Raw genomic sequence first — 15,646 nt, 5'->3', positions numbered from 1 at the left:
AACTTTTCTTACTCCTTGAAGTCGAGCAAACTAATTTTTATTTAAATTTTTTTTTGAAGTTTAATGCCAAAGTACTATTTAGTCAAAAAGAAAAGTGAAACAAACAATATATAACAGTGCAAACAAGCATGACAAATTTGGAAGGCTAGGTGGGTAGTTAATGTTTTCTTCTGCCTTCTTGCATTGCATCTCTGTACTAATTAAGACACTGATCCAATGCAAAATCTCATCATAATAATGCATGCATGTAAAGACTGAATTAGAGCTGTACACGTTGTCTGGAAGTACTGTATAGAAGAGCATCCAATAGGGTCTGGAGCACTGACTTTTTCTTTACAGATTTTAAATATCTGTTGAAAAAATAAAAAGCATAAATTTCTGCACTGTAAACATCTCATTCTTTGTGTGTCAGGTAATCAAAATGAAGGAATATCTTTTGTTTTCTCATATAATGAAATTATTTCTTTAGTCTTCATGTAACCATGGGTATAATTATTCTATTTCAGAATAATTTTGGTTAGGATATTGTAGAATTGTGTGATAGCAGGGCCCAGTTGTGTCCAACTTAAAGCTGTAATTCTCCTTAGGAATAATAATTTTGCCAATTCTGTTCTCCACATCTTTTATTGTTAGCTTGTCTTCTGTCAGTTCTCATTGGTCAATGTGACTGCTTTCAAAGAGCTGACCAGACAAAATCTGGATTTTTTTCAACTTTTGCAGATCTAAGTGACCAGCTTATGGAAGTGGTGGGTCTGGAAGGAGCCATGGAGATGGGACAGATATACACAGGTCTGAAAAGTGCTGGAAGACGGCTTGCCCAGTGCTCATCTGTTGTCATCAGGTATCAGCAGCTTTAACTTAGACTGCAGTGTTGGAGTGAAGCTGAGGAGTTTTATGTATTGACTTTCTTTTGTAGTTTAACAGTCATAATTATAATTATTATTTCTTGTGAAAGTATCATTTTTGTATATGGAATTAATCTATTCCATCTACATTCTATGCCCATACATCTTCCTTTCTTTAAATGTGTCAAAAAACTAAAAAGAGGGTGTTTACATTCAATCTTCACATGTTGTATTCAAGTGCCATTTTGTACAATGAAGAGGTATTGTCAAGCATTTGGAGCAGAAGGAGTAAGGCATGAACATCCTGGGGTTTATTGTTGACATATACTCCATGCAATTTCAAGCCAAAAGTAATTTAGCATTACTTTGTCACATTTTAACCCATTTATAATGCATACCACACCAGGGAATATTAGTGTGTAATTAGTAATTGTAAAGCACTTTTTGATCTGTGGAAGTCAAAGTGCTCTGTTTTTAATTTATTTGTTATTTACTGAATTCTGACAAGCCACTGTTATTAAATCTGTTGGTGTGTGTGAGCCGATGATGGTGGAGTACTCTAATTTCATTGTGTTTTATCATTTCTAAGAAAAAAACATTCACAATAGAGTAAACTTGAATTAGAACACAAGGAAAAAGTAATTATTCTATCTTTTGGATTAAATAAGCACTGAAAAGGAATTGACCGTCTCTTTTTCAGTCGAGAATTCCTCAGTAAGAATTTTCCAAAATTTATTAAACCCATAAGCTCTGCAATTATGAGCCTAAAACAGAAGAGCAACAATAAAAAAATAAGTAGGAACCCTTGCTGAACTATAAACTGAGAGGTCATTAAAAAATCTTCCTTCATTTATGGCCATAGGTGATAGGGGATAATTCCTTGTAATGTTAGTTTGTTTTCAAAAAACATCCAAGCCAGAATTTCCATTGACCAACATGAGTCACTAATTTTTCCATTATTAGATTTATCCACTCCACGCTATTTCTAATAGTCTTGTGTGCAAACTGTTATTACACAAAAACACAGGGTTGGAAAAGACCATAAATGTAGTAAATTTTTTTTTCTGTTCTCATTTTGCTACACTTTTCTTAAATGTGACACCCAGAACTGCAGAGGGAATACTGTCTGTATCTTTCTGTTGAAATCAGTGCCCCTTTGCTAACAATTTAAATTTATAACATGGCATGTTAAACACTCTGAATATAGTGCAAACTTCATTCTCTGTGAGTGTTCTGTCTAACTCAGACACTGTGACTGTAGTAAGTGATGATAGACCTAAAATTTATTTCTCATTTCCTTTATAGTAGAATAATATACATAGTATATATATATATATAAAATACTATTATTGTTATTGTGTCATTCACTCATTATTTCACAAATTACAGACTCTTCTTCCATGAAAGAGTAGTGTATTACTAGCAAGATACATTAGTATTTGCCATGTTTTTGCTTTGTATGTTGAAAATCAGACTAAGCTTTTTAAGTTGACTATGTTACATTTGTAAGCATATTGAATTGTACTGGAAATTCCAAAGGAGTTTAGGGTGAATCAGGGTTATATCTGTATGTCATCACGTGTGTGCCTTTTCAATAAATACACTTATCAATTTTTCTAGTTCCTTTTTCTTATATTATGAAATTTGTACCTTTAGGACCAGCAAGTCTCTGCCTATGCAGATAGATGGAGAACCTTGGATGCAAACTCCTTGCACGGTAACTGCAACTGATTATTTTTCTTTCTCTTTTTTTAATTGGTAGAAATATTTCTCTTATGTTTAGAAGACATTTGTTTTCATCAGTATTAACTCAGTTTTCTTAAATAACATCTTCAACTGTTTTTATATACTTCAGTACTCCCTGCGTTTTCAATTCGTCATTCTGAATTCAAACACAGGTTAGAGTGGAATAAAAAGACATCTATTTCAGAAGTTTGGAAAATACTTGAAGAGTGCAGTCTCAGTATCCCTTTACCCAATATGGCCATTTATTTATGATGGTGTATCAGATTTTGTCTCTCTATTGCTGAGGAAAATTCAATCTTTGTTTTGATGCTAAAATGCAGAGAGTAACTAATGTTAGTCTTAAAAATTTCGAAAGCTTTTCTGTTGTGTTTTTGAGAGTTCATATCAAGAAAGTTTTAATTAAAGCTGAAGTCTTAACTGTTCTGCTTCAATTATACAATAGGACTAATTTTTTTTAAGTCCTTACAGTTTAAGGGGTAAATAAAGGAAATTAATTAGTTTCTTGTTTCAGTACCCACACATAGGAAGTGAGGGCATACAAACCTCAATCTGCATAGGTTAGGATAGCCTAGGCTAGGATAAGAACTTTCTCAGAGAAGGTTCTTTGAGTGACTCTTTAGAGACAATGCAAGAAAAGGTGTATCTGTAAGAACTCTCTGTTTTCATCTCTCTCCAATAAATCATAGAGGCTAACCAGGCCTTCAGAGAGGAGGCTGATGAAATCAAAGTTCTTTACTGTCCTGTGTATTGTATTAATATGTTTTCTTATTAACTTCTACTAATTTTGGTTATCTAAAGAGGACCTGTACTTTTAAGTAGATGAATTGCTATAGCCTTGCAGCTTATAAATATGACAAAATAGTATTGTAACAAGGAAGAAATCCCACTACAAATGGGAGCAATTTTCAAAGAAAGGGTACTGAAATCCTTTCATGAGCTTTATGGCTCTGGTAGAATTAAAAGTTACACAAAAAATAAAAGGGATAATGTTCAGGAAGGTGCTAATAGTTGTGCAACTGACAGTATGTGGGTTAGGATGGCAGAAGAGGGTTGTGATAGTTCATGTTTACCAGATCCACCATAGAGTACAACTGAACAGTGGGAAGGATGCTGAGTTCTCATTCTCTAGGGAAGTGCTCAGATTCTGCAGTGTGAGGAGAACCATAGAAACACACACTGTGTGAAAGCAGAACAGTGGGGGTTTTATGAGATTTGTTGCAGAAAACCTTTTGGAGTTAAGACATATCATTATCTTTACCTATTCTACAATGATGGCTCAGTGCAGAGCAACAGTACTGAACCCAGCAGTTACTTGGTCAGGAAAAAGACATGGAATTTTTGAGTTGCCAGATTACAGAGGAGAATTTACGGAAGTTTGCTGGCAATAACATGTGCTTTTTTTTTTTTTTCTGTCCTGATGCTTGGTCTGTGCAGAATCCCTGTTATCTGATTGATAATGCTAGCAGAAGCTGCCTGTGCAATTGAGAACAAACCTGGGAAAAAAGACAATTCTTACATTTCAATTACTGCCCTGAGGGAAACAGTAAATTACTATTGACAATTACTGCTGTCCAGTTTTAAAGGGGATAGAAATGGCATATACTCTTCTGAGGAACCTATTCTTTTTGCTATACCATTGTATTAAAAATATACTTGGTGCTGTGTAAGAAAACCATGCTGTTGAATGTACTTGTTTAGTCTTTGAGGAAAAAACACATTAACTATTTGCTATACCAATGCACTTCCATGAATTAAGATATAGAAATATTAATTTTTGTTATTTTATTCATTTTTGTGGGGTTTTTTTTCTGCTGAGGAACTTCAGATTTAGTGTAATAGCTCCTTGCATCTTTGTGTAATGTACCACACTCTGTTTTCTACATCCTACTAAGTAAAAAACATGTATGGTCAAACCTCTTTCCTCCCCACTAATTCTAACTACAGTAGAGTTTTTTCTTTAAGTTCTCTGCAAAGTGGCTAGGAATTCTTCCTTAGATAATAGTAAGATAATACCCACCTATGTCCTTAGACATAGATTTGATCAAGATTTGATATGTGAGTTTGTGCTTCACAGTGATCTTTGTCTGGAAGCCAAAGCGTGCTTGATCATGTAAATACCAGGGTGATACCTGTAATGTGTATCCAAACCAGAGTCTGTACAAAACCCCCAGAAAATCAAAATCATTCTTTAGGCTTAGTCAGCTATGTAATCAGTCATTTGAGCCAGCAAGGGCTCAAATTTCAGAAAACTAATAAGGAGGCCAATATAAAAATCATTAGGTTTGTCTTTTTTTAGAGAAAAAACTGTCATTTTCTCCCAAAATGAAATCAAATGTATAGTGACACATTTTTAAATGAGAAAAAAAAAATCATCATGGCCAGATAAGCAATTCTCTATAAAGTTCCCTAGACACTTGTGATAGTTTGGCTTTCCTTTCCTTTTGCCTCTTAGGAAGTTTCTTTCTCTAGTCATTATCAGAAATTGAGGCCTGTATATAAAGATGCTTACATTCCTGCATTGTGCAGAGACAAGGGGAGACATTCCCAGGCTACCTCTTCTCTCATTAGGATGCTGAGGCAGGGCACTTATTAGTTTACTAGCGATGTTGTTTGAAGGAAAAAAGCTGTGTTTGGATATACCATCTCACTAGTTTTAGGAGAGAGAAGTCTGCACCTTGTTAGGTTGCACACATCAGTGAGACACAGCAGCTGAGCCTCAGGTTTTTGATTCTTTTGTGTTCCAGCAAGAAAGCTATTGTTAAAAAAAAAACAAACAGCAAAAAACAAAACCTGCTATCTTTCCCCCTTCAACTATCTTTTATGAAGTTGAAATAACACACTTTTTTTGGTATCTTAGGAATTACAGTAATGTTAAGAACTGACCTATAAATATTATAGAGACTATAATATAAATATAAAGAGACTAAGTGAGAAAGAAGTTCATAGAATCAGCATGAGTTGAATCAACTCTTGCCCAGCTTGCAAGTACTTAAGCTCAAAAGTACTTTTCTGCATTGCTTCAGGTTTTGATATAAATGAGAGTATTTTCCAAATGATTTTTCAAGAAATTAAGTTCAACCTGATCAAAATTCTCCTGCTTTTCTATTATGCCTATTCAGGAAAACAAGTTTGGCCTCAAATCCCTGTTGTGTATAGGATACAGCCTGCACATGCAGGCTTGGAAGTTTACTTCCTGTTGAAGGAACCAACATGTTTCTCTTTGTGGCTTCTCCTTTCTGACTGGGAGAAAAGTTTCACACAAACAGCATGAGTTGCTGACCCTGTTCTTTCTCATGCATATGGAGGCCATGCTCCTCCAAAATGATGCTGTGAGCTCTGAGAAAATACTGTGGAATGTGGTAGATAATGCAGTGGTTCTCCAGAAGCTGTGATCTGTGATTTTTCCTTTCTGTGGTCAATTTTAGGAGTAAACAAATAGTTGTGTGTTTCTTTTAAAATCTTTTATGATACATTGCTTATGCACCTATCATCCATACAGGAGAGCAGGTACACACTCATGTAGGTTTTGTGCATTCTTAAAAGTGTGAGTGGCTTGGTGTAAAAATCTGTCATCCACAATTATTCAGTATGTTGAACACATGCAGAATGCAGTGTCTAACAAAGTCACTCTGCTCTGGTATAAGATGAAGCATCTGAGCATCAAATTGTATTGTTTTCACTGTTTGTTTTTTTTTTATAGAAGACTCTTTGGGAGAAGGAAAGATGATAATGTTAATATTATGTTAAACATCTTGTCTGATTAGCTGAGGAAGAAATTCTATCAGAGCTCTCCCAGACAAATATATCAACATGAAAGATATCTATGGCTTCACCTGATCTCCAAACAGGTCATTAATAGTAATGAAACTTCAAAGACTCTCAAGTTAATTCAATAAACTTCTAGCTTTAGCCATCAGGGTTGTTTTTAAGAAAAGTAATCTTTCAATTTAGCTACATAAATTATTAGCAATGTTTTGAAAAAATCTATAACAATGTTCCATCCTAATTAGAAATAACTGCAATTTATGTTCTTTCATCTATTCCTGACTTGCTTGGCATGATATCTGAAAGAGTGTCAAGCTTCTAGAAACACTAGATTAAAAGTAAAAGAAAGAAATGTCTATAGAAGATGCAAGAATATTGCTTAAATAAAGAAACAAAAATAAAAACCCATAGTCAGAGCTCACCTAATGGATTGCCAAAAACACAGTTTCACAGGTATCTGAGACACAGTATTTTCAGAATTGTTTCCTGATTGTTTACTGATAGTTTGACTAGGTAATGGAATAATGTTACACAAAATTAGTATTTCAAAACACTGTCATTTGAATGTACCTTAAAAATCAGTTTTGAATGAGTGGTTTCTCTCCAGATTTTCCTTTGGTCCGTAGAGAGGTGATGAGCCAGGGCCCAGGGATCCTACTGTCTTGTAGTTAAATGAAGAGAGAAGAGAGAAACAAGAACTTAAACCAAACCAAGCTTTTATTAATAATCACTGTGTGCCAGAGCTAAGTGAGAAAACTAAAAGTGTTACAGATTTCTTTTATAGAGATTCATTGTCTCCACTACCTCACACATCACATGAAGCAGCTGCAGCTGTATTCTAGACTTTGTCTGTAAAGTATCTTTTTTCCATGTCTCTGGTTGTAGCAGTATTTTCTTATCAGGTCTTTATAATGAGAGAATTTGACCTACTGCACCTGCCACTTTAGAGCAAACAGGAGCTGGGTCTATGGTGGCTGATTTCAATAGAATGTTTGCCAATTGCCACATAGTTAACCCAAAAATGGAAATCAGTAGAGAAGATTTTTGATGTTATACAAAAATGCTGCACTTTTTTTCCCTTTTGAGCAGCAGTGTGCATTCTGTTCCAAGGCCAGATTGATTTATTGAGTTTTTAACATTTTATTTTGCAGCTGGGCATTATTTTTTGTGGTCACAGGTACACTGCTGTTTAATTTAATTATTTTTGTTTATGTATGCATATTTTTTCTTAATTTCACAACAGTAGTTTTTGTAATTGACAAAGCAATTTACTGCATGTGTGCTTTCTGCACCCCAGACAAATACTCTAGCATGTAGTACACCTTTCTTTCCAGTTCAGATTGTTAAGAAAAGAATTAGTTGTGACTAATTGCCAATTAATTTGCAGTGGTTTTAGGGAGGAGGGGGAAAAACAATTGCACCTACTAATTAAAATTTAAAATATTCCAGAGTGTCATCTTTAGGTATCTGTGGAATACATAATTTCCATTTTAGTTCTGCACTGGATCTGTAACAACCCTGAGCTGACAGCTCTATTAATTTAAAACCTCAGTGATACCTATTAGTACAAAACATGAAAAAAATGCCATTAATCATTTATTTTAATTTTGCAGCTCTGTCATTTTCTCAGTATGTTTAAAAATTATGATGACACCGTAATGTTTTCCAATCTACCTGTGTGAAGGGGAAACGGATCACACTACTTAGGAGAGAGACTAGAGTATATTATTAGAGCTTAATTAATGCCAAACTGATTAGATTTGATTGCACCTTGCACAATAATATTGTTTAGAAATTTATTTAAGATGTGTTGCATAACGCTTTTAAAACAACTAGTCTAGATCTGAGAGATTTTGCCCGAAATGCCACATGATGCAAGTCACAGTTTAATTTTGCTCAGCAGTGCCTACATTCTATCACTCTGATTCATAACATGATTCCCCATACACTCTTGATCACCTAAGGAAGATAAAATTATTTGGCACTCCTGTGGTATAGAGGAGTTGCATCCCTCCATTTCCTGTAAGAGGAGCAGCATTTGGGTATCTAGACTGTGAGAAAACCCACTTACACTAAAAACAACCAACATCTAAACCCTGCTGAGAACATGTAAAAAAGTGACCCTAAACTAAAAGATCCAGTTGGATAAGGCTGCTTTTTTTTTCTGGCAGTGTTTCCCCCTGTCTTTAAAATACAGTAATAAGCTATTTAACCTTAATTGAAATTTTATAAGCAGAGCTGATTAGCTCTGTTTCCAGTTTCCTATTGTCAGCTAGTGCAATACTTTAGAACCTGCATTTATAGCATGATGTCTTCTGAAATATTAAATAGTAAATGTTTAGGCATTCTTTGAAGCATAAAGGTAACCAGCATATACTGCAGAAAAAGGAACATGAAAGTAAAACTGACTGACCTAAAAGATAGTGTTATCATGCTAAAATTTTTTATGCTCACTGCATTTCATTTAGTGGATATTCATGTGGCTTCAAGGCAATTTTGAAACTCTAACCTGCTCCTAAAACAAGTAAAGGCCTGGTTTATGCATTTTGAAGTATTTTTAGTATCAAAAATTCAGGCTTATCACAAAATTTTCTATGACATATAGGGAGATATTATCATCTCTTCTTTTGAGAATTATGATCTTTCAATTTGACCTGGTGTTTATTGCCATGAATACAATCATTGGACATACTTTCTAATACTAGAAAGGTAATTTCTGCAAATGCAAGATTTTTCTGCTAGATAAATATTTACTATATATACCAACTCTCATGGGATAAAATCTTGGCTTCCGTTAGTGAATAAGAGGCTTGTCATTGGCTTCAACACTTTAAGTTTAGCCTAGAACGTTGTGGAGCAGGCTTACAAAAAAAATCCATGGTATCCTAGCAATTCAGGTGGCTACAGACTTACCCCCAAAGTGGAATTCTATTATTTTCTGATTTTGTCTGTTTTTAAATATAAATTTATGCCAAGTATGTAAAATAACTTCTTGTTTGTTTGGGGATTTTTGTTTGTTTGTTGGTGGTTTTTTTGTTTGGGTCAGGTTTGGGTTTTTGTTGTGAGGTTTTTTTTGTTTGGTTTTTGTTGATGTTTTTGGGGGGTTTGTTGATGTTTGTTTGGGGGGAATTGTTGTTTTGAGGGTGTTTTTTTGGTTGGCTAGGATTTTTTGGGGTGGTTGTGTGTTTGTTTGGTTTTGTTTTGCTTTCCTTGCAGCAGCAGTTCAGGCACTCAATTTATGTTTAAAATGTTCTTTATATTCCCCTCAAGTTATTACTATTTTCAATAAATTGAGTAAGTGATCTCAAAAATTGTTTTCCAGAATTGCATAGTAATTTCTGTAAGTATATATTATCAACTCCTAAAATACATTAGGTTAGATTTTAGCTTTCTGGATTTTTGTCTGTGCTATCTCTTTTCCTCGTGTGCATGTGTATATGTAATTCACAGGTAAATCTAGGAAACATTAAAAATTTTAAAGAAGGGTCTTTTTTTAAAACTTTTATGATTGTGTTTCTCCTAAAAGAGACATGAAGATGCTTTATGAATGGAAGAGAAACTGAAAAGTAAATTTTAGTCTTTAGACACTTCCCTGTACACACACAGAGAATCTCTATAGAGCTGTAAGTAGGAATTTTTGACTTAACAAAGTCTCTGTTGCTTCTAAGTAAAGATGTGTCTCTCTTTCTCTCTCTTGCTCTCTTTTTGTCCTCCCATAGAGCACTTTCAATGTTAGGTCCTACTTTGACCTACAACACTGTTTCCCTGTCTGAGATCCTCAGTGCTTATTCCCGTCTTGAAGTGAGCACTGTCACTTGTCACCCCAACTCACAGCTCCAGCTCTGGCAGTGCTGCCAGTATGAGAACAGAAGCAGAAGTGAGAGACCAGGGCAGAAATGCAGTGCCTGAGAGTATTGAGAAAGACAAAATTAGCCTTCTTCAGGCACAGTACTGCAATGGTTCAGAAACATACTGATCTTTTTGCATCAGCCAAAAATAAGACGTTTCAATTTATTTAATTTTGTAGGGCAGGAAAGTGAGGAATTGATGTTTATCATTGTTAAACAATGCAATGTTAATAGACACGACCATGACTAAATGAAAAAATATACTTTAAATTTACACTTTATTGTGGCATTTTCAGAATGTGAAATATTTTACACTATTGGAATTGTGCCTATTTATAACAGTTGAAAATATGTCTTGGAGAGAGTCATATAGGACTCATCCCCATGCATGGTAGTGGTTAATCATGTTCAGGCATGTTAGCTGATCTCAGCTGATAGGAAGCAACACACTGAAGAGGTTGTGGTCTCTGAAACAGATGGCTCAAGCCAAGAAAGAACATTACAAATGATAAACATTTACTCAGTATGTAATTGCATTCATCCTGAGGAGCACTGAGCAGCCCCAACCCGACACGCAATCTGTACAGGGTCTAAGGATTACTCACCCCTTCCTACTAAAGCCATCTTTTGAGCTTTGCTCTTTTATTCACTTTAGGATGGAATTACTGTTTTACCTCAGAAAGGAAACTTAAAGGCATTCCTACTGCCACATCATGGCCAAATCTTGCAATAAGCAAGATTTTACCCTTTATGACTTGAAAAATTCACTCACACCAGCTGTAGGTTACTTCATGTCATGATCCTCAGGATCAGGTTGATATCATCGCTGCTCCTGATCCCCAAAATACGTCTTATGAAGCATGTGGAAGTTACAAAAATAGGCAATTTTCCAGGACCAGATCATCAGCTGGTACTGACATCAATGGAATAATGCCAGCTTACCCCAAGTACAGATTTGGCTTCCAAGTGATGCCTGAAGCAGAATTTATTGCGAGAAAATATATTGGTGCCAGTCTTTGAAAGCCAGAGTTATTATCCATGTGAAAGTAATCTACATTGCCAAGAACCCCCCATATGCTATATTCGATACTAATGAATAGTGTTGACAAAAAGAGGTCCCACGTGAAATTTGAAGTTAATGAACTAAGGTGGCATGAAAATGAGCATTTGGAGAGTAAAGTAAAGGCTCTAATAGAGTTAAACCAAGACACAGAGTCTTTTGAGATTTTTATGTTTCTGTCTTCTTACATTGTAAAGTAAATTTCCACCCCAAGAAATGTCCTGATCTATATTTTAATGAGCCTCTCCACGTGACATACATTTTTTGTTTCATTTACTATTAGTGAATGACAAGTGAAGGATATTCATTTTAGCTTGAAAATGTCAGGTATGCACTTTAAGAGATATATTTTTCCAGTTTTTAATGAGGTGGTGTTTCTTTTTGAAACAGATACCCATCTCTGATGTGGGTACTATGCAGGTGACAACTGATATTTAATAAGTGATGGTTCTTGTATTAGTCGTAGTTCGCTAAAGAAAATGTCTCGGATTGCTTTTGAAAAACTCCTAACGTCACTAGCCCAAAGGCAAGATGTGACCTTTTTATTACATAATGAGAATCATTTATTATCTTACAATGTATCTTAAAGTCACAGACAAAATGCCACTTTGATAATTGCTTTCAATTAGCTTTGAGCATAGCATACATTCATAAAATGTCTTCTCTAATTTAGACTTGAATTAGAGAAAATTGCAGACATAATCTACTTTAAGGTTGTCTCATTTAAGGTGATTCGTAGTTCTATATCAAAGAAATCAAAACGGGTGGCTTTAGAGCAGTATTACAAAGTGTTTTAAATAGTCTTTTCAATATTTGAGTCTTTTCTATTAACAATTAATTAACAAATTAGAATGCTAGTTCGTATTTTTGAACTTTTTCATGTGTATTAACTTTATACTTTTGTTCACCATGGCTGTTTTGAAATTAAGTACTGTCCTGTGGTAAAAGAGTACAGCTTGATTAGATGTATAAATAAAGCATGTAAAGACATTGCTTATATCTTAATAATAGGCAACAGCTTGGTCTGTCAGCATGTATGTTCTTTCCAACTTTTAAATTCTTCCTCAACAGCAAGCAATAAATCCCACACTCAAAAAGTAAGATTGTATATTGGCATGTATTTTATTGCATGTGTTTATTAATATTTTTTTGCAAATAATTTAAACTATTTGCAGAAAAACTATTACACATAGATTGATCTACTGAGTATGGAAAATTATTCATAAAAAAACCAAACAGGTATTTTCCTTTCAGCTTGGATTAAACAATGCAGGTCTGGAAGTTATGTATAAAGATAAATCAGGCATCTCAGATAGCTGGAACTGAACTAGCTCAAGGGATAACTCTGTTTTTCTTCTTTCTTCCCCAGATAAAAATTACTCACAAGAACCAAGCCCCCATGTTGATGGGACCGCCTCCAAAAACTGGTCTTTTCTCTTCTATCATCAAAAGAACAAGGAACCACAGCAAGGAATAAGCCTATGTAGTTTAGTTAAAAAAAAACAAACAACAACAACAAAAAAACCAATTAGCTTTGTTGGGCTTTGGAATATTTATGCTGGAAATCTTTCAAGAATTTTAGAATATCTTCTATTTGCAAAATCTTGGATTTTGGTTTAACTGTTCTGTAGCTGAGCTGATGTAAAACTATGCTACTAGAAAAAGATGTTGTCACAGTTTTGTAGGCATTTTGCATGATGAAAGCAGATGTTTACATACAGTGATACAGCATATTTTTTGTTGCATGCATTACCATTTACTAATCTGTGGTCTTATTCTGCCATGGAATACGGGAAGAGAATGTCATGGATAATTTGATTTTCTCTCTTTTCTGTTTCAGCTTTTTCTACTACAATAACCATATGCCATAAGTTCAATAATATCTCTTCAATCAAACATCTTTAGATGAATAGTCAATCTGACCTGTTTCAGAGTAGAATCATTGCAAGTCTCCTTAGCCATTATTTTTAGTTTATCATTTCTTTCTACCCTGAGAATATTTTTATTCAACTAAGTATTAAAATCCTGTAAGTTATTCTGATAACTCCTATGTACATGTGTAACTGTACCTGCTGAAAACATCTAACAATATGCACAGTATTAATGATCATGATTGTTCTTGTGTAACTTAGAGTAAGCTTTTGTTAAGATTAAAAGTTGATGAAAGTTTGAGCAAAAACTATGGGACTAAGATCGTGCTGAGTGAAGATAATAATAATTGCAAAACTAGCCATCAATGTTTGTTGAAAGCCTAGAATTATTTTCATGAGCAATACATCTCTGTAACATGGCAAACTTTAAATCATTCTCCACACAGACCAATAGCGTAGTGCATATGCACACAAATAACCAAAGCTCATGCCTAATTAAAGTGCATTTCCCACCAAAGATTTAGTGAAGGATGCTTCAGAGAAATGGGTTAATGCATAATTAATCAAACTCACTGGAGTAGATTCACTTCTGAAAATTTACAGTTCTTTTGATTGCATTGTCAATGTCCAGACAAATGTTTGGGTAGGGAAAAACATTAAATTAATTTCAAGTAAATATTCCCTTTTCATTGTTTCATGAGTTGATTGACATAGTAACATATGCTAAATATTGAGACATAGATACAAACTCTAAATATTAGAAAATTAAACATATCTTTTCCTGTCATAATAATTTATAAATTTATGCTATCCATAATTACTCATCCCCTAAGTTAATCTCTCAAGGAAATGATGACCTGTTGTCTATTACCCTTTTGTAGTTTGCTCTCTGAAATCCAGACATTTCTTATCATAAATTTTGGTGAGGCAGTTGCTCAGGTTTTAACTTTCTTAGCTCTCTGAGAGACTTCCTAACAGCTTAGAAATCATAATACAGGGATTTGTCTGAGGTTTGCACAGCACTGTCTAATGTTGAAGGGAAGTCGAAGAATGGCAAATTTTTTCAGTCTTGCATATAAACAATCTCAAACAAAACTTTTTGTGCAGTCTTTACATTGTTCTTTGTTCAGAGTGAGCTGCTTCTCAGCTCTGCATGTCTTAAGTTCTCAGAGATTTCATAAAAAACAAGGAAAAAATAAAATTTTGCTTGAAATGCATGATTTCCCGTTTTTATCCAGACTTTAAAATGTTAATTATTTATTAAATCTATTTTTCTATTGATTCATTCATCCATTTTAAAAATAATACTTCGTCATGCTGTAGTGCACGGTACTGTGCATGTATTTAAATAAAGTTACTATCATTTGTTTCTCAGTATAAGAATTCAACAGAGTCCTAATTTATATAATAGACATTAAAATAAAAGTCAGTATATAGTTGGTAAGGATTATGTCTTTGAAATATACAGTCTATGTTCTGTAAACATTAGGAGGTAAATGCCAATTAATGTTTTGTTCAGCATTAGGTAGAAAAATATGAAGGTGATTATTCGCTAAAATTAAGATCTTGTATTCACCATTCTTGGGTCCAGTGGTGTTGACATTTACAGTTACCATAGGAGTAAACTAGTATTTTTCCTGTGCATTGCAGACACACACACACACAGAAGCATTTGATGCACTGAACTACAAACATGCATAAGTATAGAGCAAAGGTTATTTGCAAAAAGAAGGAATTTGCTGATATTATGTTAAGTGTATATTGGTTTTATGAAATTATGGTTACAGGTGATAAATATTTTCACATAACTTGACATAGGATTTTCTACCAATGCTCTCAACTTTTTGTGGCAAAAATGTGTTTAACAATAATATATAATGTGTTCTCTATGATTATCTCATGAACATTGTAACTCTGAAAACAAATAAAATTATACATAAGCTATTACTAAATAATGTATGCAATTTTAAATGTGTCAGTCTGTGATAGCAAGTTGGTCACAACACACTTTTTTATATAAAGGGGGATAGAGGAGTCCATGCCATCAGGATTATACAATTATATTCAATTCTGAATAGACATATAAACAGTAAATCAGATCTGCTGGTCAGTGAATATAAATTCTCGCTGTTACAAATTGCAACAGAGCGGCCATTATACTGAATTAACAGTTTCCATAGCAGAGGCTGTCTTTCTATTAATCTTAGTTGTTAGGGGATTTTTAGCATGGCCTCTAATAACTTAAAACCATTCTTAGGGTGAAAGTATTGGTGGTGAAGAGAAAAACTTAAGAGTACATAAAACATAGTAAGAAAAGAAAATGGTTGGTGTAATGAAAGAGAACTGAAAAAGTGAAGATTCTTTTCTTCACTTCAGTATGCACAGAACTAATGTGAAATTATTCATTGGTGTAAGAAGTGAAACAAAGAGTGTGTGCATTTATCTACATACAGCTGAAATAGAAGCACTGTTCATAGGTTGACTGAAGAGGGTATCTGCAAACCTACTCAT

At 34.1% G+C, this 15,646-nt stretch overlaps 1 protein-coding gene across 7 annotated transcripts in view; it reads left to right on the top strand.

The window, feature by feature from the left end:
• The window catches only part of DGKB (diacylglycerol kinase beta), a 377,865-nt gene extending 362,775 nt beyond the window's left edge, over window positions 1-15,090 (top strand). For all 7 annotated transcript variants that reach the window (XM_063152328.1, XM_063152337.1, XM_063152375.1 and 4 more), the window contains 3 exons: window positions 721-841; window positions 2,502-2,562; window positions 12,634-15,090. In XM_063152328.1, the coding sequence (XP_063008398.1) occupies window positions 721-841; window positions 2,502-2,562; window positions 12,634-12,741 (290 nt within the window). In that variant the 3' untranslated portion in view covers window positions 12,742-15,090. The remainder of the gene's footprint in view (window positions 1-720; window positions 842-2,501; window positions 2,563-12,633) is intronic.
• Window positions 15,091-15,646: the final 556 nt, after the last annotated feature.

Source organism: Melospiza melodia, chromosome 1, assembly GCF_035770615.1.
Source record: "Melospiza melodia melodia isolate bMelMel2 chromosome 1, bMelMel2.pri, whole genome shotgun sequence".
In the NCBI taxonomy this organism is placed as follows: domain Eukaryota; kingdom Metazoa; phylum Chordata; class Aves; order Passeriformes; family Passerellidae; genus Melospiza; species Melospiza melodia.
The sequence above is the reverse complement of the archived record's forward strand: the minus strand, read 5'-3'. Positions and strand labels throughout refer to the sequence as shown.